Here is a 25,291-nt window from a genome sequence, read left to right on the forward strand (position 1 = left end):
TTTATATGCTCATCTGAACGGAAGGAAAAAAAAGGACAATTTCTCAATATGTTTTTTAATATTTTGTTGAAAACAAATACTCATCTTTCAAAAGAAATTTTCACATAGAGATTCTCAGTTGGTTTAAATGAACTTTATTTACCTTGCTCCAATTCTCTCCAAACTGATTTCTATCTTCACGAGTCCATCTAAATCTCTCTCTACTCATTTCAGGGTTAAGTTTTGCTTTTTTGTGTGGACCTATGAGCTGGAAGACCATCACTAATAAGTTTTCCGAGGACTGTGAAGCAACCAACATCGACTCCGAAGTTCTCCAGAGCCTCCTCCAAATCTTGACTGGTAACTCTGCTGTTGTTTTTTTGCCATCTGGACAAGATTGCATTGAATTCTAGGTGACAGTTTTCTCTTGTGTCCGCAGTTCCCTCGGCATGCAGGACTGAAATTAAGGCCATCTTTCGCTGCCTGACAAATCCAGCTTACAGATTTTTGTGAAATTTATAACCTGGTTGCTATTTTCCACTGTGAACACCATTTCTTCGATTAACAATTTTATAGTAACAACTTTTCTTGGTGACAGATCACTTTTGCGACCCACACCAACAAATATCTGGCACACAAAAGAATTATTGATAACAAAAATATTCTCAGCTGAATTAAACTGTCTCCAAAACAACTGCAGCCATGCTATCTCTGATTCAACAGTAAGTGATTTGCTTAGGGAGTCCTGTCAACATTGTTGTTGGCACAGTATTGCCAATAGCAAAGGTAAATGTCATATACATATGTAATAGAGTGAAAAATGCTGATATCATATGGCTGAATAATTCCAGAGGAGAGAAACTAGGAAATATCAAACTCTGTTTTGAGTCTAATAATTTTCACACCTCTGTAGACCAACAACTACTGCACGGCAAGAGGATATACGTTTAGTGACATTCATGCAGGTTCTTAATTACGAATATAAGAAAAAAAGTGTACCTGTTCTAAGTTAAATCATCATCATTTACATGGCTCTAGCAAAGTAAAAGTTATAATCACATCACACACAATTACTTTGAGAACAAAGTCACTACTGAAGGCTTACGGAAGGGTGAAGTGATGTCAACATGTGGATGGGTACAACTTAAGTGATTATCATGAGCTATTTAGGGTACACAGAGTACGATTCCAAAATTTATTAGCTTCTGCATTATTATTTAACAATCAAAATATAAAAATACATGTCGAAAAATTATGTTTGGTTGCTTGTAGATAGGCAACCTAAACGAATAATATTCTGGACCACAATATTTTTAATATGATAAAAGCAAACAGCACTGTACCTAACACAAACACTCAGGTACAATGTATCTTAGAAGTTCTCACTAGAGAACAGATACTATATTACTACTACAGAATCTGCATATTTCTGGCGAAATTGAATTCCCTCTTGAAAACAGCTTAACAAATCTACTTCGTTGTAAAGCATAAATGGGTTTCCTCTACCCATTTTCAAATATATTCTTTGCAGGCTATAAATTAACTACTCTGTATCACATACTTTGGTGTTAATAAGTTTACAAACCAGTCACAGTTACATTCAGCCTTATTTTCAGAAATCACAAAAAGAAACTTATATCAACCTCTCACTTTCATAAGAAAATGAATATTTACAAACAGCTATATTGAAAACATGCACAAACCACAAAAAACTGTTATTCATTCGATACCAAAAATACCTTATGATACTCATAACCATGCTCAAAAATGTATTTAACATAATCTGAAAACTGACAATTCATTACCTTCTGGAAAGCTTATACATAAGTTTTTAAAATAATTCATTTACATAATACACATACTCAAACAACAAAATCTGCACTCATTCTTATGTTACACAGAAATTGCACTAATGTTCAAATAATTTTAATTTTATATGATATTCAACATCTCTTCTTTTACTTCATTTACCAATCCTCCATCATTATCTCAGCAATGACATTCTAGAGCTGTGAGGTATAGTGAATGACCAGGTTAATAGCACTTAGCAAGATTTTGGTGTTCTTACATGGTGTGTGTGTTTGTATATATGCAGAGAGAGAGAGAGAGAGAGAGAGAGAGAGAGAGAGAGAGAGAGAGAGAGAGAGAGAGAGAGAGAATTTCTTTTTGCACAAACATCATAGATGTTCTATGTATTTTAACAGGTGCAACAACTTAGTGCCGTAACATGTTGTATTTATGATTTCTATCCTGCATAAATGCCATTAGTGTCATGTGTACTCTTATTCCAGTTTTATTTTTTTTTTGTATAAAACTTATTCTCTCATATGTGATCTGGTGTAAAGCGTTGAAGGGCCTCATACGTCTATTACAAAATTTTACAGTAGAAGAGTTCATGATAATAGCACTCCAGTAAATATATTGAATTTCTCAAACAAATTAACAGCACATAGCAATAGCAAGTAATTTTACCAGCACAGTCTGTGTCAAAAGTTGTTGATTACACCTGTCTGCTACCCACTGTCTGCAGAAGTCACTGAGTTGATAACACAGTCAGTGAGTGTAAATGAAACCAGGTAGATGGCAAAAACACCAATCAGATGGGAAGCTACAGACACACAATAGGCACAAGTCGTCACTAAATGTGAAGGTAGTCCTATCAATATCAGAGCTCCTCCCAAAATGCCGTAAGTGCTTGAGCTATTAACTGTTTTGGTCAGCAGTATTTCGCTCAGCAGCAGAAGCAGTAATGGTAAAAACACAAGCTGAAACCAAGGAATATTTAATTACTACCATAAAGTTCTCAAAAACTATCTACAGCAAGCACCAATTCAATTATAATAAACTCCTGCTACTTTATATTAGAATTGCCTTATATATGTAAATATAGCTACATAAGTTGATTGAGACAAGACAAAGTTGCCATCAGTTCACTTGAATGTTGAAACATTGTACCCATCCATATGTAACACACAACTACGGCACAGTAGCACAAACTTGTACTGAGACAATTGTGACAATATTAAAGTAATTCTAATACGAAGCATAACCATGTTCTTTATTGTGCTGGTAATCGGTAACAACATTCTGAGCAATAGCCATAATCACATATTAAGATCTGGGGCAACAGTATTAAGCCTAACTTCCCAAAAACCACAATCTTCTTATAGCTTATGTAGAAAATGATACTTGTGGGTAATCTTGTGAATCCACAGTTTTGAATAGGCCTACACTAATTGACTACCTATGCACCTCTGGTTGATTTGTGGTAATAGGCCTAGTTCATTCGTTACACGTACCAATGTGTCAAAATCTTTATGATGAAAAATAAAAGAACTATTTCCAAACAACACATTCATTTCCCACTGGTAAGGCTACATGCCAAATATTTTCTGGTGTCCGCTGTGCCAATTCATGTGAGATTCATTTCTGGCTACAGTAGCTCTAATTGCACCACAGCTACCAACATACCAATACCCACTTACGGTGAGAGGTAGGCTTAATTGTTTACTTGTCACTGTACTACTAGTGTCATCATTACACAGCAGTTCCTTCCAACCTCATATCACATTTTATGAACGGTCATTCTTTCTTATTGTATTTTATACTATTCAGTACAATTCCCTACAAAGAACTTTATGATAAAATTTAAGTGAAAATAAGACCACTTTGCGCTTACCTCACTAAATAAGTACCCTAGTCCAAAGGCAAATAATGTTCTTGTGATTACTGCCGAACAAACAAAATGCAGATTCCACACAAAAAACCGTGACCTGTAGGTTCGCTGCTCCACTGCTTTAACTCCTGTTGTCGCCTCATTAGAAGTTTCATCTATTGGACTGTCTAATCTGCTGTACGGGATGTTGCAATTTTGCACTCTTCTTAGTATTTCGTCTGCATATTTACTTCCAGCACTCTCGTAGTGTTCTTCAGTTTTCTGCTGGATTTTTACAGGCCTAATAAGCCCATTTATCGCATCCTTTTGAATGCTACTCTTCCACGTCGTTGCTTCTTCACCTGTTGTTGAATACTCCGCTTTTGCTGTAAATAAAAGCGTTTTTGAATCATACATTAAATATGAACGGCTAATCATAGACTGGGTTCAAAACAAAGCACTAAATCTTAACGAAGTATCGTTTTTATTACCATCTGACCCGCTCTCATATCTTCCTGTTATTCTCTGCAACCTGTTCTCCGAATTTTCTAAAATTCTTCGCCTTCTCGCTTCTCTACGAGCCGCTCTCTCATCAGCTGCCATCACTGAAACAAGCGTACCACCACAACCAATTACACTACATATTCTGCCTTTGTTTTTGTTGCCACCTTATTTTTTTCTATTTTGGTAGCAAGAGGTTTCCGAACTAACCTATACTAGTGTTTGAAACTGGAAAGTAGTTGTGTTATTAAGTCGCTATATGCAATATAGCTTTTTATTATGAAAGTTATATTTACGTATATTGGCCGTTCATTTCTCCTAGGAGGTACAAACGCCACCCAAACAGCAGAAATTTCGGAAAGGGTCGTACGCTGATTCCTATTTTGCATTGCCTGAATACGCGATTGATTTATCTCAACATATCACTTAAAGAACAGATAACATTCTACGTTTTAAGACGCCACTTTTCAGAGCGAAAAAAAAGCGAAAGTGACTAGTGCACGTAAAGCAGCTATCCCCTCCCTAACAGTTTCATTCATACCAAGTACGCGTTTGACGTCAGAGATTTGCTGTGCAAAAATCAGCTGGTACACTGTAACAGCAGTCTAAGGGAAGCTCCGTGCGCTGCAGTGTTTCGCAGCCGCAGTGAAGTTAATGTAAATGACGGATTGTAGTAAGGGTAGAATTATCATGAAGTAGGTCATGACCGCGACATATGGAGGGTACGGGGACGTCTTCACTTCCTCAGGTGTGCTGTCAGTTGACTCGGGGACATGCTTGAGGTGAAAGCAAGCGTGCCCGCCTGTTCTGTGGAAGCGTTTTACTTGTCACATTTGTGTAGCAATGGCTCTAGCAACAGAGCAAGGAACGTCAGTGGAATTTATTTTGAAGTCACTCTTAGCGGGAGGTAAGCCACGCTTTTTAGTCATTTATTGATGGAAGAAAGTATGTATTTGACCAAAACAGCAAATAGTTGTTGGTATTAAAACAGCTTTCTAAATGGCTGCATTAGCCTTCTGATACTTTCTTTTCTTCCATTTTTTCTCTCTTGCAGTAGCCTGTTGACTGTTTACATTGTGGAAGCTTAACACTGTCATCATTGTTATAACAACAAAGACAAAACTAAAAGTTACATATGAAAACCAGATCTTATCTAGTTTCTATTATGATCTGGCTGATCCATCTGAATCCAATGCCTACCTTAAACCTGCAGTTTGAGATATTTGCACTATGTGAGTAGTTAAATTGGAAAGTAAGATTAAACACAACTCAGTATTTCAAATATATATCTACTCTGTAAACTGGAAGTGACTTTAAATCCATGAGGATTTAGTCTGCAGTCACTCAGCTAAATGGCAGCTACCTCCATTTTTAGGGAATAAATTTAAGGAAACAGTAATGGTTGTGCACAATAGGAAATTTTTTAAAAAATCTCAAAATTCTGTCATTTTTTGAGCCATCACTAAACATCATTGTGGACAATAAAAGAGTCAGTATTAGATTTTTTTGTAGTCTTAACAGATTGTAGAATTTGTTAACAGTTTTGGTGTTACACATAATTTCAGCTGTTCATAGGGCTATTGCATCTGGTGCTTCTTGCGTTTACTCATGATATAGCTGTAGCTGTTTCTTGTATTTACAGTGTATCATCATACCAGCGTATATGACGTGCACTGCAGTGAGACACACTTGTTTGAGTGATTATTGCAGTGGACTGACAGACATGAATTCAAGGTTTACATCTCTATTTTGTTTCTTCCAGGAAACCGAGACTGCTATAATCACTCTTTCTATAAATCTACATTATGGGTGCATATATAAACTTCATGATAGTTTACAGTTTTGTAGAGTGGGTGTGATTCCATACTTTTTTTAAATTTATTATCATTGACTGAAAGCAGCATTCAGTTCTGCTCGGCTGGAAGACACCTTTGCAGAAAAGAGCAACTGCATTAGTAACTGTGATTCCTGACATGTTAAAGATTAAGACTGAACTTGTTAAGATTGTAATGAAACAGTTTTTATTGCGTTCTTGCATTTCATGAAAGAAAACCATTGTTGTCATCTTCACTGTTACTTTAAATAAAATGTCTTGAGTCACCATATATTTTACGTATCTGTAGTTTGAGAATCTGCCCGATATTATCAAGTATCTTTTATCCAGTATCAGTCACCCTCCTGCCTTTTCCATGAGTTGAAGATTTTATGTTCTGCATTTATTAACAGCTTTTCTTATAAATGTAACACTTCATATATATGTTGTTCGATTGAAAAGATTGGGTTCCCCAGCATTCCTAAACTTCCAAGGAGACCGCTTTATTTCAAAGTAGATATTGCATCAGTACAGGGATTGTTGTGGAAGCCTGAGTGACTAAATAAAGCTCCTAATACAGATCATTTTCAATGCGGCACTGATACTTTCACCATAGCAACACTTCTGCCAGAAGAAGAGATAAGATGCTATGTCAAACATACCCTGGATATAGAGATAATATTGAAGATTTCACATTATTCGTTAAGTTCTTACACACAAAAATGCACCTTCAATGAAATAACCTAAGTACCTTTTAAACTGAGGCCTTATCAGTAAAAACTGAGGAAGAAAGATGGCACTGATTATTTTTATTAGTGTTATAATGCTTTTTTCTGGTAAAATTACTGTGGGAAAAGTAAGTGTAACGGGATCCAGTAGAAGTCAGTTAAAAGTTATTGTTAAAGTCAAAAACGGAATATTTTTAGATGTTAATTATTACTTCAAAAGTCAACAGAAGTAGACATGTATTTGCACACATCATATATATCATGAGAGTGGATACTCAAGGATATACAATAAGTAAGCATACGTTTGTCAGCAATTAATTTACATAAGTGCCTAGTTGTGTGTAGTGACCCTTTTCACCCTGAAGGCTGGATACACATCATAGCATGGAGTAAATGAGACACCAGAAGTATTTCGGAGCTATTATGATACATAAACTCAACTGCTGTGTACAGCTCACAGACACTGACTGTAGTTGGGTTCAAGGCTGAACATCCAGATTGATGGGTCCCATTTATGTTCAGTAGGACTCATGTCAAGTGACTTTGGGGCACAAAAACATCTCTGTGGAGTGTTCTGGATGCCATCCTGACACAGTTTGAAAGTGAATGAAAAGTGCATTGTCTAACTGAAAGTGGCTTCCTGCTTGTCACTTAGGTGAAAGTGACATGTTAACGACTTACGAGCTGTAGAGAAACACTGGTATGACTGTCATAGGCCCTGATCTAGATTTTAGTTGGACAGTTTGCTTCTCTATCTTTTGGAACCGAGATGATGAAACGCACACAAGACCTAATTTTATCGCGTGTAAACGCACCACACATGAGAATCCCATGACTTACCTTAATTTTCAGTTAGTTGGGTTCATTGCATGGATTACGAGGAATATTAGATTGTAGTCATCAGCTTTGACCAGAGACATTATGTCAATGACTGATGTGACATCACCTTTCCTTGTGTATCTTCACGGCTTGATTGTTAGTTGGTGAAGCCAACAAATGTAAAAGCGAAAAACGAGGTTGTGGTGATAGATTGAGCTATAGCTTAGCCAGTTTGAAAAAAAATCACCACTGATATGACATTATAGTCACCACGGTGTTTGCAAAGTTCGTTGCAGGTTTTCTACTTCACTGGTTATAGTATGTTTCCTGCTTCACTGGTTATAGCCAACAGAATTGAATATTACTATTAGTCAATTGTCTCACACAGTTCTCAAAATGTCTCTAATGTGCCCATTGATACGTATCAACATATACCACGACTCATCAGTCTGTGTGATTTCCATCCATGATTAAAGGGACCATGTTTTACTCTGTTTGCTATGTTGGCCATTTTAATGCAAAAACACCTTGATTGAATATTTAGTGTCTACTTTGATAGCATGAACATTTCTGCTGCAAATGAGGAGGATACCATTGATAAAAGCATGTAATTTCAAAGAAAACTACATCAGTGTGAGCCGTTCATCACTTTCATGAAGAGTATTACTTATGATGAAGACCTGTGACTACTTCAATCCATAATGATACGTAACTGCAATCCTCAGGCATTGTTGAAAGATCTATTGCATGGTTACTGAGCACTGTAAATGAGAACTAAAACTGTCTGTAGGTGATAATTTGTGCTTATCTATCTCGTCAGCAGCTAACCAACTAAATCTGACATTCTTATCCAAGTTTGTTGCTGATAGCAAGAAAGTGCACTTTTGTTAAAATAAATAAAAGGTGTGCATGATTGGAAAAATGAGCAGCTTGTGCAAACATGTGAACATTCACTGAGATGGTGACAGAAGGCTGTCGAGGTAACACGGCTTAGTGTGCTGCAAATTACTTTCCAGGACTTGAACTATAACTCCTGAAATTTTATTTCCATGTACTACTCTGCAGCCTCAATTGAAGAAATATATTAAGGTTGTAGCAACACTTTATTCTCACAGATAGAAATACCTATTGATGTGTGTGGTTGAAAACAACATGCTATACAGGGTCAAGTCACATTAATGTGACCACCACCTATGTTCAATGTCAACATGCAAAAACCACTCATAAACACCTGGTGGCAGTGGTAGCATTGGACGGTATACAAGTCATGTCAGGAGGATGCAGAAAAGCAGTGTAGCCATTGTCATAATGCAGAAATGGAGCGATTTGTCTGATGTCCAAAAGGGCATGATCATTGGATTTTGGGCCAAGGGTGGAAGCATTTCTAAAATGGTTAAGTTGTAAACTTTTTGTGTACCTCTGTGGTTAAAGCAAACCATGTGTGGCAAAATGGCACCATCCAAAACAGGCGGTAAGGTAACTGTGGTGTGGCACAGGTCATAGATGACAGGAGTGAACAACGGTTGATGGGTGAATAGATGTGCAGCTGTTGAGCAGCTGACAGCCCAGATGAACCAAGGGGCTACCAACAGGGTCTCCTCAATGACATGCATTCAGGAGCATAATGTCTCTGGTCAAAGCTGTCTTTGAACAACAGTGCCATTCCTCTTCATTTCACTGTGTGTTTCTTTCAGTTACTATACTGTACTGTATTGTACATACTGTAGTTCTTCTGTCTATGTATGGTCCAAGCTTGATTGAGTTTTTTACTTGACAGTGACATAATTTGAAAGCTATTTTCATCCTTAAGTTTTGCGCACGAGTATAGTCACTGGAACCCGACACCTGGTAGACATTCATTTGAACCTGAATGATTTGTATTCTTATATGTATAACAGTAAGGGTTTTGGTGCATTGCTGTGTTTGTTGTATACCATTTGGCAATGAAAGTGTAAACAAATGTTGGTGCATAACTGTACCTGTTGAATAGGCCTAAGTGTCACTGAACCTATTGTCTCCAGCGATTTGTCTTCTTTCCAGTAAAATACTTACAGGTAGAACATTGCAACAGTAACATTTCAGTCACTAACTTGCACGCATGCAGTCGCACACGTGGCACGTGTGTGCCCCCAACCACTGCAGTACTTCTTACTTTTCTGTGCTGCATGTCTATCCTCCTCCTATTCTATGTCCCCTCCCATGGGGACCATGTCTTGTGTACAGTTGGGAAACTGAAACTTGTGAAAGTATTAGAAGACTTAGGTAGGGTTCATGCATACACCCTGTTAGAGGCCAGGCTTAGGGAGGGGTGTTTCTACCTTCCCAATTGCTGGTGGGTCTCTATGTCTGGAGTTCAGGAGGTGTGACCTGATATATGAAAATTCACCTAAGGTGGCTGTGCTCTTCTCTGTGGGGGCCCCCAGAAGGAAGGAGCACTCCATCAGAGACATTAGCAATCTTGGGGACTCACCCTCGATGAGTACTTCAACTCCATGAATGCAACCTAATAAACAGAATGGAATGAGGTCAAAGACATGATGAAACTTGCAGTTGCACCCTGCTATCATGGTCTCATGCTCAGGAGGAGGTCAGAACTTTTGTACAGTGAACCTCTTCATCATTCAGAAAGGTATGGATATAATTGCAGGCCCACTTAAATCCTGCACTTGCTTACACAATGGAAGTTTGCTTCTAGAGACAGACAGTGCCTTTCAAGCCCAAAAACTGTTTACAGCCATGCTTCTCCACAGATACCCTGTTTGTGTAGAGTCTCATCAAGCACTGTATTCTTCACATAGTGTCGTGTACACTTGGTGCTTGATGGCTTGACTGAGGGCAATATAGAACGTTATCTCTCCGACCAGGGCGTAACTGCAGTCCATTGGATTATGAAGATGGTTGATACAAAATTAGTGCCTACTGCACCCTTTCCTTAACGTTTTATCGAGTAGAGCTCCCGTTGAAGATCAGGTGAGGTATGAAGTCATCAACATCAGACCTATAAAATGTATTCAATGCATTGTTACCAAATGTCAGTGTTATAACTGTACTCGCATGACCTGTAAAAACACAGCCAAATATGCAACTTGTGTCGAGGATGTTCATGAACGAGACGGCCCACCTCCTTCTCCCTACTGCATCAACTGCACTGGCAACCATGCTGCTTCATCCCATGAATGCCCTGTTTACCTTGATCAGTGAGCTATTCAGGAGACCTGAGTGAAGGAAAAGGTACCTCTTAGTGTTGCTTACAAAATGTTAACTAGCAGAAAGCCGTGCATACCACTATGTAGCAGTTACAGTACCGTTGTTTCTATATCACTATGCATGAAAGATATGCCCAGGCAGACCTGCAACCTCCAGTTCTGTTCTGTGGTGGTGGAATATCGTAGTGCTACGGTTATGTCCTCACCTGCGTGCACCACAGTTATTTTGACTTAACACACCAAAAGAACATTTGTCCACACTGGTGAAGCCACTTGGGACACAATGAGCAGAACGGAAATTTAGAAAGAAGAAAGTCAGCAAATGTCTGGGACCATGTCTGACGGACCAAAGGTACTAAGAAGTAAAACAAAGACGAACATTTTTCCCCTGCTCCAACTCAGAGATCCTCTACAACAGTGACACCATGTGACACCTCTGTCTGGCTGACCTTTGTGTTACCAGTGCACATCACCAACCAGTGTTCCACCACGGAGTCAGCTGACCAACCAAGGAAGGTTACTGGTACCTCTGAAGAAATAATGGAAGTGGATGCTCCAGCCTCAGAACCCTGTAATAGTTCACAGCTGAAATATGGCTCTCGGGAGCCTCTGAAGTAGTTGCTCCTTCTAAGAGAAATATCTCCTTTCATCTAATATGGCTTTTCTCCAATGGAAAATTCGTGGTATCAGATCACACAGGATAGAGTTACAGCTATTATTGCGATGACAATGCCCAGTTGGTTTATGCCTCCAAGAAACGAAATTATGCCCTCAAGACCTCTTTGATCTCTTACACTTCACTCTAGTATGTTTCGACCTTTCTTCCAAAGAAGGAACTCCAGCTCACAGAGGAGTCAAGATGCTCATTTGGGATGACATTCATAGCCCAGCTACAAGCTGTTGCTGTCCATCTTTCTCTCCCCAATTATGCCATTTCTCTTATCCTATCATTTGATCTCACCAGGAGGTACATACTGCAGCTTACCACTCATCTCCCTCAAACCTTTTTGGTACTTGGTGACTTAAACCCCCACCATTTCACTTTGGGCTCTGAGAACTGCCCAAGAGGCTCTCTCCTGACAGATATTCTCAAGCAGCTTACTCTCATTTCTCTCAACACAGGTGAATCCACATTTCTTTCAGATGACACACACACTTTCTCGCACCTGGATCTCTTGTTCTATAATGCACAACTTGCCCACCATCTAGAGTGGTCCGTCCTCTCAGATACATACTCAAGCGACGATTTTCTGTGTGTACTTTGTCTGCTAACTCGTGTCCCATCTATGTGCAGAGCCAAATGGTATCTTTCTAAAGCTTACTGGAGGCCCTACTCTTCACTGGCAATCTTTGATGAACATCATTTCCACACCAGTGATGATCAGATAGAGTGCCTTATGAGTGTTATCCTTACCACTGCAGATTGTCCATCTCCTGAAACTCTTTCATACTGCGATGTGTCCCAATATCCTAGTGGAGTGAGGAATGCCACAACACTGTCTGCAGAGATGTGCTCTCCATGTCTTTGAACACAATCCTTTACAGAAGAACTGTATTCGTTATAAACAGTTGCACACAAGATGTCTGATTGCATTATCAGAGATGGCGAAAAACCTAATCGGATCTCTTACTATTTCTTTCAGCTGTTTAACTCCCTCTTCTGTTGTTTGGGGTAACCTATGTCGGATTTCTGGAAACAAGGTACATCTCCCAATTCCTGACATGACTGTAGTGAATGATGTTATTGTGGTCCCTGTCTATATTTCCAACACCTTGGCTCAATACTTTGCAGAGATCTCGAGTCCCACCCATTACCATCCACCCTTCCTACCTTAGAAACAAGTGAAGGAAGCTTGGGAGACATCTTTCCCCTCTCAGAATCATGAATGCTACAATGCCATTTTTACTATGTGGGAGCTCGAACATGCTGTTACCTCACCATGATCCTCTGCTCCACGACTGAATGATTGCACATTCAGATGTTGCAGCACCTATCTCTTGATGGCAAGCACTTTCTCCTTTGTATGTATAATCACATCTGGACAGCCGATGCGTTTCCTTGTTGTTGGTGTGAAGCCACTATAATCCCCATTCAAACAAGCCTGTCAAGGACAAATATCTTCTATCCAACTACCACCCAGTTTCCCTCACCAACTTTGTCAGCAACGTGATAGAACACATGATCAAGGGTCGGCTGGTATGGTGGCTTGAGTCTTGGAATTTGCTAACTAATGCTCAATGTGGATTTAGTAAGCACTGCTCTGCAGTTGATCACCTCATCGCTCTGTCAACCCACATTATGAGCAATTTTATGCTCCTTTTTTTTTTTTCTTTTATTTGGAGAAGGCAATACCTGCTGGAGGACAGGCATCCTCCATGAAATGCACATGTGGGGCTTCCCAGGCCGCTTACCCCTTATTATTTGGGAGTTTTTAAATGACCAGATTTTCAAGGTACATGTGTGTCCAGCTTTATCGAACACTTTTTTTCAGCAGAACTGGGTGCCTCAGGGCTCTGTGCTGAGCGTAGCCCTACATGTCACAGCAATTTATCCTATCATGGACTGTCTCCCACCAGGCATCTCGAGCTCTCTTTACATCGATGACTTTGCAATCTGCTGCAGCTCTCAACGGACCTGTTTAGTTGAGCGACGACTTCAGCAATGTCTCAACCGTCTTTACTCGTGCAGCGTCGACAATGGCTTACATTTTTCCACTGAAAGACTGTGTGAATTTCTGGCAGCATAACGAATTTCCTCCACTGTCCTCAAATCTCGGTCGTTTTGCTCTTCCATTTGTCGAAACCATCAACTTTTGGGGGCTCACGCTTGATAAGAAACTGTTTGTCCTCCCCTATATCGTATCTAGCAGCACACTGTACCCAATCTCTGAATATTTTAAGTGTTTTAAACGGTACTTCATGGGGCGTTGATCGGAAAATCCTCCTCCACTTATACCGACCCCTTGTCTGATCAAAAAATGGACTATGGGTGTCTTGCTTACTCACCTGCATGACCGTGTATTTTACGCCGTGTCAATACAATCCATCATTGAGGCACACATTAGCCACTGGAGCATTCTACACTAGCCCAGTTATGAGTCATAATACAGACGCTGTTGAACTACCGCTGTCATACCGGCGTTATGTTGTCTTGAACAGATACATGTGTTGACTGTGCTCTATACCTGACAATTCAACCTATGCAACTTTCTTGATAATTGTCTTGACCGCCAATATGGGAAGTGCAACTTCCTTTCTTGCCTCCCAAAATGCGCTTTCATATACTGCCTTGGAAGCGTATCCTTACGTTGCCTGCCATGTTCCCGATGGGTGATAGCCCTTCACCGCTTTGGCTTTGTGCATAGGTCTGCGCACATCTTGGATTTAGTTCACTTCCCAAGGACACTACTTTGGATTTGACCTATCGCTGTAAATTTCTCGAACTTTTCACACAACTTGGAAGACAGCATATTCGCCTACACTCATAGCTCGCTAAGACAGTCCGTGGTGTCAGATGCATTTGTGTCATTGGCAACAAACATTCTAGATACCGGCTCCTAGAACAGTACTCTATGTTGCGCACATCCCCCGCGTCACAGAACATCATTACGAATAGTTCCAGGGCTTAAAGTGTTAACACACTGATAACATCCTCCGTGTCACAGGACTGCACTACGAATAATTCCAAGGTTTTAAAGTATTAACACATTGATAACATAGCTGGTCATGATTGTGGCCGATATGAAAGGAAATGCTCGATTTTGAACTTAACAGTCGTTATCAGGGACTGAGCATTCCAGCAGTTGCAAGTGACTTGGAGTGTTATTCATTGAAGTGTGAGGGGACCACTTACTCTTCTTGGTCCAGTCTGACCCTGACAATATTTCACCCATACGGAGAGTCTTGTCAGGCTTCAGTTGCTGAAAAACTTAAGGTAAGCACTTAACAAAACGGACCTTCTCGCTACAAATCGCGGCTGTTTACTAAATCAAAAGAATATGTGCAATTATACAATCTCATTTAGGAATAAAAATAGTGATAGAATTTAGCTCATTAACAGGGCGATGACAGTAATGTGAATGAGATCACTTTAAAATAATTTATGAGGCACATTGAGTTATTTACTTATGTTCGCTGCATCTATCAGTGTATGGGATGGCGTATAAGGGGGATTGGATGAAAAAGGATGTTGAACGTGTCTACAGTATAATCACATGGCCATTTCACGAGTTATATAATTCAGTAAAATATGATACCGTAAAGGTTTTGGAGATAATGGCTTCATAAACTTGAAACCAGAGATATATGTTACAAGGATCACTGGAAACACTGAACAATTATTTCAAATTTGTTTCCCAAAAATCTAACTTCGCTTGTTTTTAAAGCACTCACCATAAATCTGAACAGGTAGCCGCATTCTTACTAATCTTTTTTTTGAGTCTTCTGCAATCTTTTTTTTTGAGTCTTCCGCCTTCTGACTAGTTTGATGCAGTCCGCTACGAACTCCTCTCCTGTGCCAACCTCTTCATCTCAGAGTAGCGCCTGCAACCGACGTCCTCAATTATTTGCTGGATGTATTTCAATATCTGTCTTCCTCTGCAGTTTTTTCCATCTACAGCTCCCTCTATTGCCATAGAAGTCATTCCCTGATGTCGTAACAGATGCTCATCATCCTGTCCCTTCTCCTTGTCAGTGTTTTCCACATATTCCTTTCCTTTCCTCTCCGATTCTGCGCAGAACCTCCTCATCCTGTACCTTATCAGTCCATCTAATTTTCAACATTCGTCTGTAGCAGTCACTTACGTTAGTAAAAACATCAGGAAATATTAGGGAAGTTGTTGGGGCACCGGTCATAAGCGGATACTCAAAACTATGCCTATTGCGGATTTCATTTGCTTTATGATTTGGTGCGGAAAAAGAAATTAACAAGGGACCAGACTTCGACTATAAGGTATAAGCGATATTGTCTAGAGTATAAAAATGCCTTTGTCTCGGCCGCAACGTGAATAGGTGGGTTCTATGTGTGGATATTAATACGCAGGGCTACAAATACTGTATTATTGAAGCGTGCGCTTGTGACCACGAGGTGATGCGCACCTCAAGATGCACCCTCGATTTTTTCTCATTATCTCTCACTTTAGATAATAATTGCGGGGAACGCATATGACTGCCGCATTTTCTCTGATATAGCTATGTCTCATTCAATTTTGGAATATTCATTTCGATCTGCAAGACTTAAACTTATCAAGTATCTGTCTACAGTTTCACGAATACCGAGTACTCATTTTATGGTTGATAGTATGGTTGGTGGAAGAACAATACTTTCGCAACGTTCTCTAGAGTGGTTAGATATTTCAATCTGAATGAGGGGCATTTAGCAAGTGAAGAGAGAAAATGATGTAGAGAAACAACTGTATTTTTCCAAAATGAGACTTTTACTATTTCTCAACATAATCTCCACCAATATCAATATGCTTGTCCCAACGGTGAACTAGCTTTTTGTATCTGATATGAAGAAGCCTGTCTTGTTGTTGAGCCACTTTCCCAAAACTTCTTAGACCTCCTCATCGTTTTTGAACTTTTTTCCACGTAATGGCCCCCTTGTGTGGACTGTTTCATCAAACCTTACAATCTTGTTTAGAAAAGGATCACCTTCCCTTTCATATTGTTTTCTAAAGTCTGTACACACTTCGAATCTTGTTTCCTTGTATTGTTGTATTAATTCTTTCGGGACCAATCTTGCACTAGTTTTGCTTACTTGAACTTGTTACTGGTAGCGTTAGGAAGTGTGCCAACACTTATCGCAAATGTTTTTGCTACATATTCAGCTGTAATGTCAGTCTTCACAAATGCGGGTTTCAAGTGAAGGAACTGACATGTCCAGGACGTTGCTCGTCAACCAGTGAGGTTCGATCGTCTTTGAACCGTTCTACAAGCTTAAAACATTTCCGCGCTTCATAAAACTATCATCATTCATTGAAATCATTCGAGAGAAGATTGTTGCCCATTTTTCACCTTCAGAAAGCAACAAGCGGGTCACTCCAGATTGTTCAGCTAATGTGGAAATTTAAAGCGGACGCACAATCGTTAGATGCAATATTGTAGTTATAAATGAAACAGTTTTTATCCGTTAGCTGTTCTTAGCCATCACAGTGACGCCAGCCTAAAGTCATGAAAGAACAAAACTCCTCATACAAACTGTTTCATATCTACATCAGTTTGTCTTTTATTTATTAAATGTCCCTAGCATTACGGTCGAATGAGCTGCATGGGCTTGTTAAAAGGGATATTTTACTTCAAAATCCTACGTTTGCATTATTCAAACACCTAATCCATTGATCTATGTTCCATCCTTTTAATAGGTGGGTCTGCAAAGTCACGGCCGGCAGGTGTGGCCGAGCGGTTCTAGGCGCTACAGTCTGGAACCGCGAGACCGCTACGGTCGCAGGTTCGAATCCTGCCTCGGGTAGGGATGTGTGTGATGTCCTTAGGTTAGTTAGGTTTAAGTAGTTCTAAGTTCTAGGGGACTGATGACCTTAGAAGTTAAGTCCCATAGTGCTCAGAGCCATTTGAACCATTGCAAAGTCACGTTTCTCATGCAGTTGGGAAAAACTACTTCATTTACAGTTTCTACCGTAGCTCTACAGCATACCACCCTAAGCATCCCACAGTACGCCGGCACGACTAAAAGGAGATCCCTTTCACGTGCACGTCGCATGACATAAAGACGCCGACACTGACCGTGAAGTTTGTGTAGTATTGTTATCTCCTGCGAGGTTTGCTATCGTGTCTTACTCTCCGCTACACTCGATAGACGATTGTCTGGTCATACATGTGGCTCTTGAAGCACGGAGAAGCGAGAGACATCAGAAAGCTATTAATGACATCTTTGAAACAGAATTACGCGGAACGCACGTTGCAGAGGACTTTGGAAGCTGTTGGACACTTACTTACAAAACTACTACCATAAGGAATGGTTACGTCGTGGTTCTTTCCCCTCTCTCAAAGAATCATTACAACGATGAGGCACGTTTAGAAATGAAACAGGTGAAAACTTAGCTTCTAGCCAGTAGTCGACGCAACAGCTGTGAATTCATGGCGGCGTGTCTAAATGAATATTTTTCGTGAACATCAACCGAAAAGGCTCCGATACGAGAAGTTCGATTAACACATTGCTAATACAGTTTTTTGTTGTCTCTGTCATCACTTCTTATTTCAAAATGGTTTCATCTACCTTCCAAAAAGACAATGGCCGCGTGGGGTAGCCGCGCGGTCTAGGGCGCCTTGTCACGGTCCGGGCGGCTCCCTCCGTCGGAGGTTCGAGTCCTCCCTCGTGTGTGTGTGTGTGTGTGTGTGTGTGTGTGTGTGTGTGTTGTCCTTAGTGTAAGTTAGCTTAAGTTAGATTAAGTAGTGTGTAGGCTTAGGGACCGATGACCTTAGCAGTTTGGTCCCATAAGATCTTACCACACATTTCCATTTTCCGAAAAGACAATAGATTTAAAGAAGCCTGATGGAGTAGATATAAAAGTAGTTTCATCATCACAGCATGCGACGGCATATCATCAGAATGTAGTTTTATCTGTTCCTCTCATCATCTAACTGTATCACATTGCAAAAAAGACCGTGAAACATGCAGACACCGACAAATCAGAAACAGCTGATAGATTTTGGAAATACTGTAGCTCCCGAGTAAAAAAGTTTCAGCACTAATTATTTGAACTATTATAATCAAAATTTGAAGAAGTCCATGTAACCACCGTACCACTGCTTCACATGCTCGGTCTGAACAACTGGTGCTGTGGAATTGAAACGGTGAAGTGTCATGCTATTTGTTGACATTTCTATGCAAAGAATCATTCGATATGAAAATCAAGTTTTTTTTGCAGTATCTGTAAACAGTCTCATTCTGGTCTGAAGTACCCGCACGAATCCTGCTTTCTCGGCTTTCACGTAAAATACACGACAGTAAGATTAATATCATGTGCTCGATTGTACTTGTTGATGGGCACAGCTTCCTTGTACTGCATGTAGCTTTAGTTACACAGCGACCGAGACTTTCAGATAGCTGTTGCATACGATTGAAGAGAGACTCGGGAAAGGGACTACACTGAAAAGAAGCTGTCCACTGAGAAAGTCAGCAGGCGGCTGTGCGCAGTAGAGAACAAAAGATCTCTCTCTCTCTCTCTCTCTCTCTCTCTCTCTCTTTCTCTGTGTGTGTGTGTGTGTGTGTGTGTGTGTTTGTGTGTGTACGTGTGTGTTTCATACCGACGTCAAGTCACGTGTGACAGTCTTACCGTTAAAAAAGAAAAAAGAAAAAGGCGTATTGCCGAAGTTTGGGTGCAGATTTTAACAAACACAGTAAACTTAAAGACAGAACGTATCTTCCTTTCGTAGCCACTAAATGGCAGAACATTCGCAGTGATATTTTCCTAGATTAGGCAACCGAAGCACGATGGACAGATTTCCCGAGTCGGTGCTACGAAATGAGAGCTGACTCAATGGCAACAGTGCAAGTGGTTTCTGTAAGACTCCTTCATTCATAACATATTTTCCTCTAAAATCTATTTCATTGAGCTTTACAGACATCTGTTGTATTTACATCATGGACTCCGTTCAAAGTTCCAGAACTCGGACAAAAAGTTAGAAGTGCTATTACTTATTATAAACCAGACAAATCAGCCACATCCGGAGGCATCAAAGGAATCTTGTGAACTAAAATATACTCGCAGATATAAATTGTTTCTACGCAATGTTCGCTTTCTTCCATCTAAGCATGGAAAGTTCAAAATGTTCAAATGTGTGTGAAATCTTACGGGACTCAACTGCTAAGGTTATCAGTCCCTAAGCTTACACACTACTTAAGTTAAATTATCCTAAGGACAAACACACACAACCATGCCCGAGGGAGGACTCGAACCTCCGCCGGGACCAGCCGCACAGCCCCTTAGACCGCTTTTTTTTTAAATCTCATTTTGTTCGAGAACAGTGTATTGACAGCCTGGCTAGATGTCAGAAAGATATGATCATATTCTCCCATGATTGTCCACGTCGGATATTTATATGGTATACTTGCAATAAGGTACAAATGTCATGGGATACCTCCTAATTCCATGTCGGACGTCCTTTTCCCCGGCGCAGTGCAGCATGGACTTAACAAGTCGTTGGAAATTTCCTGCAGAAGTATTGAGCCATGCCGTCTTTACAGCCGTCCATAATTGCCAAAGTGTTGCCGGTGCAGGATTTTGTGCGCTGTCTCGTGACTTTTTTCACTTCAGTATATGGGATTCATGTCGAGCGATTTGGGTGGCCAAATCATTCGCTCGAATTTTCCAGAAATTTTCTTCAAACCAGTTGCGAACAATTGTGGCCCGGTGACATTGCGCTCTGTCATTCATAAAAATTCCATCGTTGTTTGGAAACGTAGAGGCTATGAATGGCTGCAAGTGGTCTACAAGTAGCTGAACGTAACCTTTTGAAATCAATGATCCTCGCAAACACAGCCCACACCATTATGGAGCCATCACAAGTTTGCTCGGTGCCTTGTTGACAACTTGGGTCCATGGCTTCGTGATGTCTGTGCCACACTCGAATCCTCCCATCAGCTCTTACCAACTGAAATCGGGACACAATAGACCGGGCTACGGTTTTCCAGTCGTCTAGGGTCCAACCGATATGATCACGAGCCCAGGAGGGGCGCTACAGGCAATGCCGTACTGTTGGCCAAGGCACTCGCGTCGCTCGTCTACTGTTACAACACATTAACGTCAGATTTCGTAGCAGTGTCTTAACGGATACATTCGGCGTACGTCTCACACTGATGTCTGCGACTATTTCACGTAGTGTTGCTTGTCTGTTAACACTGACAACCCTACGCAAACGCCACTGCACTCGGTCGTTTTGTGAAGGCCGTCGGCCACTGCATTGTCCATGGGGAGAGGTAATGTCTGAAATTTAGGATTCTCGGCACTCTCGTGACACTATGGATCTCGAAATATTTAATTCCCTAACGATTTTCGAAATGGAATGTCTATTACGTCTATCTTCAACTACCATTCGGCGTTCAAAGTTGTTAATTCCTGTCGTGCCGGCGGTAATCACATCGGAAACCATTTCACACGAATCATCTGAGTACAAATGACATCTCTGCCAGTGCACTACGCTTTTATACCTTGTGTACGCGATACTATGACAATCTTTATATGTGCACATTGCTATTTCATGACTTTTGTCACCTCAGTATATGAACATTGCGCATTATCCAGGTATCTGTCGACCATACCGAGCTCCCACGAAAACATCGAGACCGTCTACTTGATGCTAACGAGGATGCCGAAATTGTATACGCACAGCACTGTGCGATCTTTGTGTAACATTTTTGGAAGTTGGACCGAAATAAATCTAAATTTCTAATGTCATTCTTTTTTAACAGATGTGCTTAAGTATGGTATGGTAAGAATGGTCTCTATGTTCGAAGACAGTGGAAGCAAGAGTGTGGAACACAACCAGTAACGCGGTATAATTTTTCACTATTATGATAAGTTATAAACTTCGGTAGTGTGGAGACGTAGATGTTCTGCGGATCTCGCACAATTTCGTTCTGCTTCCTTTCCAGTGATCTGAACATTTTGCACACTCGCTATCGAAATGTACCTTTGCAGTGTTAAAAGAAGAAGGTTCAGTGAAGTACACTGCCACCACACAATGCATGGGAAGCAAAGATGTAGTAGCAGTATTATTGTCAGTCTTAATTTTATTAGTTCATAGTCGGTGTTATTGACTTATATTGTCGCTACAGGCACTGTGTGCGTGAAACCTTGGTCAGACGTAATAGAGGGCATGGCGGCCACAGTCAGATCAGGATAAATAAACAAAATAAAAAATAAATTGAATGCGTGTTGTGTCATAGCCCGGCGGAAAGTTTAAGGACCTTTCGTTTTCGGTAAAGGCAACTGTAACTGGTGTTTCCTATCTTGATGAGGTAGAACTCTGGCTCATTCCACAATTGTTAGACGATGGACCACAGAACGTTATTTGGCAGCAGATGATGCACCGCCTCACTGCCGTAACTCAGTACGCGACTGGTTAAACGGCGTTGTACCCTACCGCTCGATTAGCCGCAAGAGGGTGGATGACAGAGCTTGTTTCGAATGGCCTCCACGTTCACCCAGCCTGACGCCATGCGGTTTTTATCCTTGAGGGTTGATAAAGGATCATGTGTATATGCCTCTGCCACCAGTTGATCTACACGACCTAAGGAATAGTATTGAAGCAGCTGTTGCAACAATTACTCTAGTCACACTGATCAAGGTTTTGGAGGAACTCTCTTATCGACTCGATGTGTGCCGTGTGAAGAATGGTTCAGATTGAACACTTGTGAGACAAACTTTTCGAGTTGCTCTTCCACTTGATGAATTATTTATACTTGTAAGTTGAATATAATAAATGCTACAAAGCCTTAAAACGCCGATATTCATTTTGAAACTCTCGGTTGTTTAGAGCACGGTGTAAAGCGGATTTGGATTTTCTACGCAAATTTTTGATTTGAGAGTATGTTTTTCTGGAAAAGAAAGCCAGGTTACTAAGAATTAAGACTTGGTTTAAACTGTCATCTCCGGCTCTGAGTGGACCAAGTACTGGTGGCAATAAACTGAATCACAACGTACATACGCACTCTACTGTACTACCTTCTATTCGTACATTATGGAATTGAGCAATTTTACTTACTATTTACAAGAGAAATTGTGCACATTCACATTACAATAAATTTGAGCTTACCACGATGACAATCATGCAGTATACTGGGTGGAACATAGTATGAGGGTGAAATTTACATTTTCTCTGAATTTAACAATGAAGACGTCTATATACGAAGAATGTCATTTTCAACATTTGGAGTAACTGCGCAAGCCGGCAGCTGCAAGTGTTCTCTATTTATGTCTGATTAAATTTGACGCTTCAATGTTATATTGCTTACTTTTAATGTAACGCGTGTGCATTTCTTGTTACCTTCAGTACGAGACGTTATGTTTGATCAACGAGCAAACAATAGAAAGTTTTGTCACAAACAACATCGTCTCTTATTCCGTGCAAACATTGTACGTTACTATTAATTTTATCTACTTACAATTTATTTCCATGAGTTCCAGCCAACATTTTAATACGGAAACAGTTAAAACGTCATTTAATTTGTACAAGGTATGCTACTACTACACAACGCACTGAGATTTTTTACACATGCTACCACATCTTTTATTAGGTTAGGGTATACAATCTTTGATCTGTGATGTATAGAATTAGCGCACTCATGGATCTGACAAACGCCGAGTTTTTTTAACTCACGATATTCTCTTCAACCACTTCATTTTTATGAAAGATATGAAATAGCTTGAAAGAAATGTAAGTGTTGCATTAAACATGAGAAATAGTACGAAAAATGAGATCAAGAATACAGAGAAGCTGTACACTTCTAGTAATGAAAGAAACGATTCAGCTGCAGTTAATGACTAACTACAAGAAAAGATTTTAAAAACACGTGAACAGCATACGTACATACCTCGAAAAGGGAGACGATGTGCCAGGGCACCGAAATACGGCACACAAAATACAGGGCATTTGAACGAAGAACTAAAAGGTGTAACTGAAGATTCCGCTACAATTTCCAATTCGTGTTATGTTGTCAGTCCCAATATTTTATCAGTATCATCAAGCAGTAAGGTGTTCTTTACTGGCTGACCTAGGTAATATAGCGTCAATTTGAAATATTTCGAGAAACCTAAAAATTCTGGCTTCGGACCGATGTGTGGTGCACAAAACGCAGCTACAATCTTCTGTTCAAAAATAAAAGAGTGTAGTGGCGCGTAAAAACTGTGGTATATAAGGTTATAATAGTTCAAAGAGGAAACACTTCGGTCTGTCAATGAAGGACCGTGTTTTTTGTTGCGTGAAAGTGTACATCATATCTTTTAGGACAATACACCATGTTCAACATTTTTGTGAGTAGGTTCCGTCCATGAAGTGGAGTGATACTGGAAGAGCTGAAAACACTAGTGTAGGATTGCAACAATCACTAGACCAGGAACGCTCTACAGCCACAAATACTTTTATGTGCAAGTAGAAGGGTACGAAATATGATGGATGAAGAGCGTATGTTCTAACAGTTTGTAATCCAAACTCCTCTGTTTTCAGAATGTTAAAACACTTCCATGGGTCGATACATTGTCTAGACGTAAAGGACTTTTTTTCTTTTGAAAACCTTGGCCTTCGTTGCAAACTTCTTCATCCAGCTGGCCAAGTTGACTTCGATAGCATCCACGAGCTGTTGTTTTACCCCTTGCAAAGAATTTAATGAAAAGAATCCATTTTGCGTACTGGAAACCATTGTTAGTAACGTTTTCAACAAATGAAATAGCTTCGTCCTCTTGGGTGCAAGTCACGGCTTCTTCGCTTTACTTGATTTTCTTGTCATTTTGTCATGAATTGATCCCTTTGGTTTAGGTAAATTGGTCACCTCTTGAAACGGATGGAACTGTTTCGTGCCCTAGCAGCAGTCACACGAACGTACCGGCTGCTCACTACAAAGTTCTTCAAATTGCACCTGACGACTACACGCACACACGTATTTCAACGATAAATACTATAGAAAGCGGGGAAAAAATTCAGATTGTGTCTTGTAAAATTGACCGTTGCAAACTTGAAGCCTCACTAGCAAAATAAATTCAAAAATGCCTGTGTCAAGTCTGGCAGCGATTATCGGCTGTGGATTTAGTCACACCTGTTTCCTTGTACAATAGCAATTGCATGCGTGTAGTACAGATAGGCGCTCAAAAAACGATCGTTACTCTTGTGTTTACTACGATACGGGTTATCAGCTTGCCACTCGCGGTTCCCGTGGACACAGTCGTGACGATAGTTCAACTCCCTGCCAAGGCCTCTGGGAATGGGAATATTCCAAGCTGACGTGCGTGGTTAAGTGGATGCCGCATCTAATGTTGCTAGCTGACATTGGGGGTACAGTGCTGTGACGGTTTGTTTTCAGTTACCTACTCCTGCATCACATACGAAAAATCAGCTAATGGTTGCTGAATTAATTTCACAGTTTTCAACCTTGTCGTTGAAGGGGCAACATTATTTAAATCGTATACCGTGCATAAGGTCATGTCCGGTTTCCCCAGCACCAAGATGAAAACTGTACTTAAGTCTTAGACGATCTCTGCTGGGAAGCAGGCAGAACTAAGGAGGATAATATGTGAGCGCACAGCACAACACCAATGTTCAAGGACAAATACCAGTGACGAAAAAGGACTTCCAAAGTGGCTGATATGCATTGAATGATTAATCAGATAGGATTAACAGCACTCTGGTCATTCGCTGATGATTCTGTTTCCTACAGGAATGTTATGTCGGGCGATCGAAAGGAAATGTCGAAGCAGTTTGACTAAATTTCCATTTGGCGAAATGAATGAGAGGTACAAATGGTGATGGAAAAAATACTTTCAGAACCAGCTACATACCGATGGAAAACAGCCACAAAAGTGTTGTAATACCTGAAGCATATCATACAAATGCGAAAGAGCACATTTTTCGACTGAAA

The 25,291-nt window shown here is 40.3% G+C and overlaps 2 protein-coding genes across 4 annotated transcripts in view; one reads left to right on the top strand and one right to left on the bottom strand.

The window, feature by feature from the left end:
* Nucleotides 1-2,371: 2,371 nt before the first annotated feature.
* Nucleotides 2,372-4,663, bottom strand: LOC124593700. Of its 2 annotated transcripts, none has more exons than XM_047132005.1 (4): nt 4,432-4,663; nt 4,126-4,239; nt 3,659-4,020; nt 2,372-2,744 (listed from the first exon to the last, which is right to left on the bottom strand). In XM_047132005.1, exons 2-4 carry the CDS (start codon nt 4,235-4,237, stop codon nt 2,493-2,495), a joined length of 726 nt encoding a protein of 241 aa, XP_046987961.1. In that variant the 5' UTR covers nt 4,238-4,239; nt 4,432-4,663; the 3' UTR covers nt 2,372-2,492. The 2 variants fall into 2 exon arrangements, with proteins under 2 accessions (XP_046987961.1, XP_046987960.1); XM_047132004.1 differs by having other exon boundaries at nt 4,346-4,663.
* LOC124593699 (graves disease carrier protein-like) overlaps nt 4,333-25,291 on the top strand; it is a 207,493-nt gene continuing 186,534 nt past the window's right edge. The window contains exon 1 of one of the 2 annotated variants that reach the window (XM_047132003.1): nt 4,333-5,042. In XM_047132003.1, the coding sequence (XP_046987959.1) occupies nt 4,979-5,042 (64 nt within the window). In that variant the 5' untranslated portion in view covers nt 4,333-4,978. The remainder of the gene's footprint in view (nt 5,043-25,291) is intronic. The other variant, XM_047132002.1, reaches the window with a different exon arrangement.

This window comes from Schistocerca americana, chromosome 2 (genome assembly GCF_021461395.2).
Source record: "Schistocerca americana isolate TAMUIC-IGC-003095 chromosome 2, iqSchAmer2.1, whole genome shotgun sequence".
NCBI classification, from domain to species: Eukaryota; Metazoa; Arthropoda; class Insecta; order Orthoptera; family Acrididae; genus Schistocerca; species Schistocerca americana.

Coding starts and splice junctions, on each gene's coding strand:
- LOC124593700 (XM_047132005.1), bottom strand. CDS start 4,237: ATGGCAGCTGATGAGAGAGCGGCTCGTAGAGAAGCGAGAAGGCGAAGA. Junction 4,021..4,125: donor ATATGAGAGCGGGTCAGATG/GTAATAAAAACG, acceptor TTTTATTTACAG/CAAAAGCGGAGTATTCAACA. Junction 2,745..3,658: donor TAGGGTACTTATTTAGTGAG/GTAAGCGCAAAG, acceptor CCTTGGTTTCAG/CTTGTGTTTTTACCATTACT.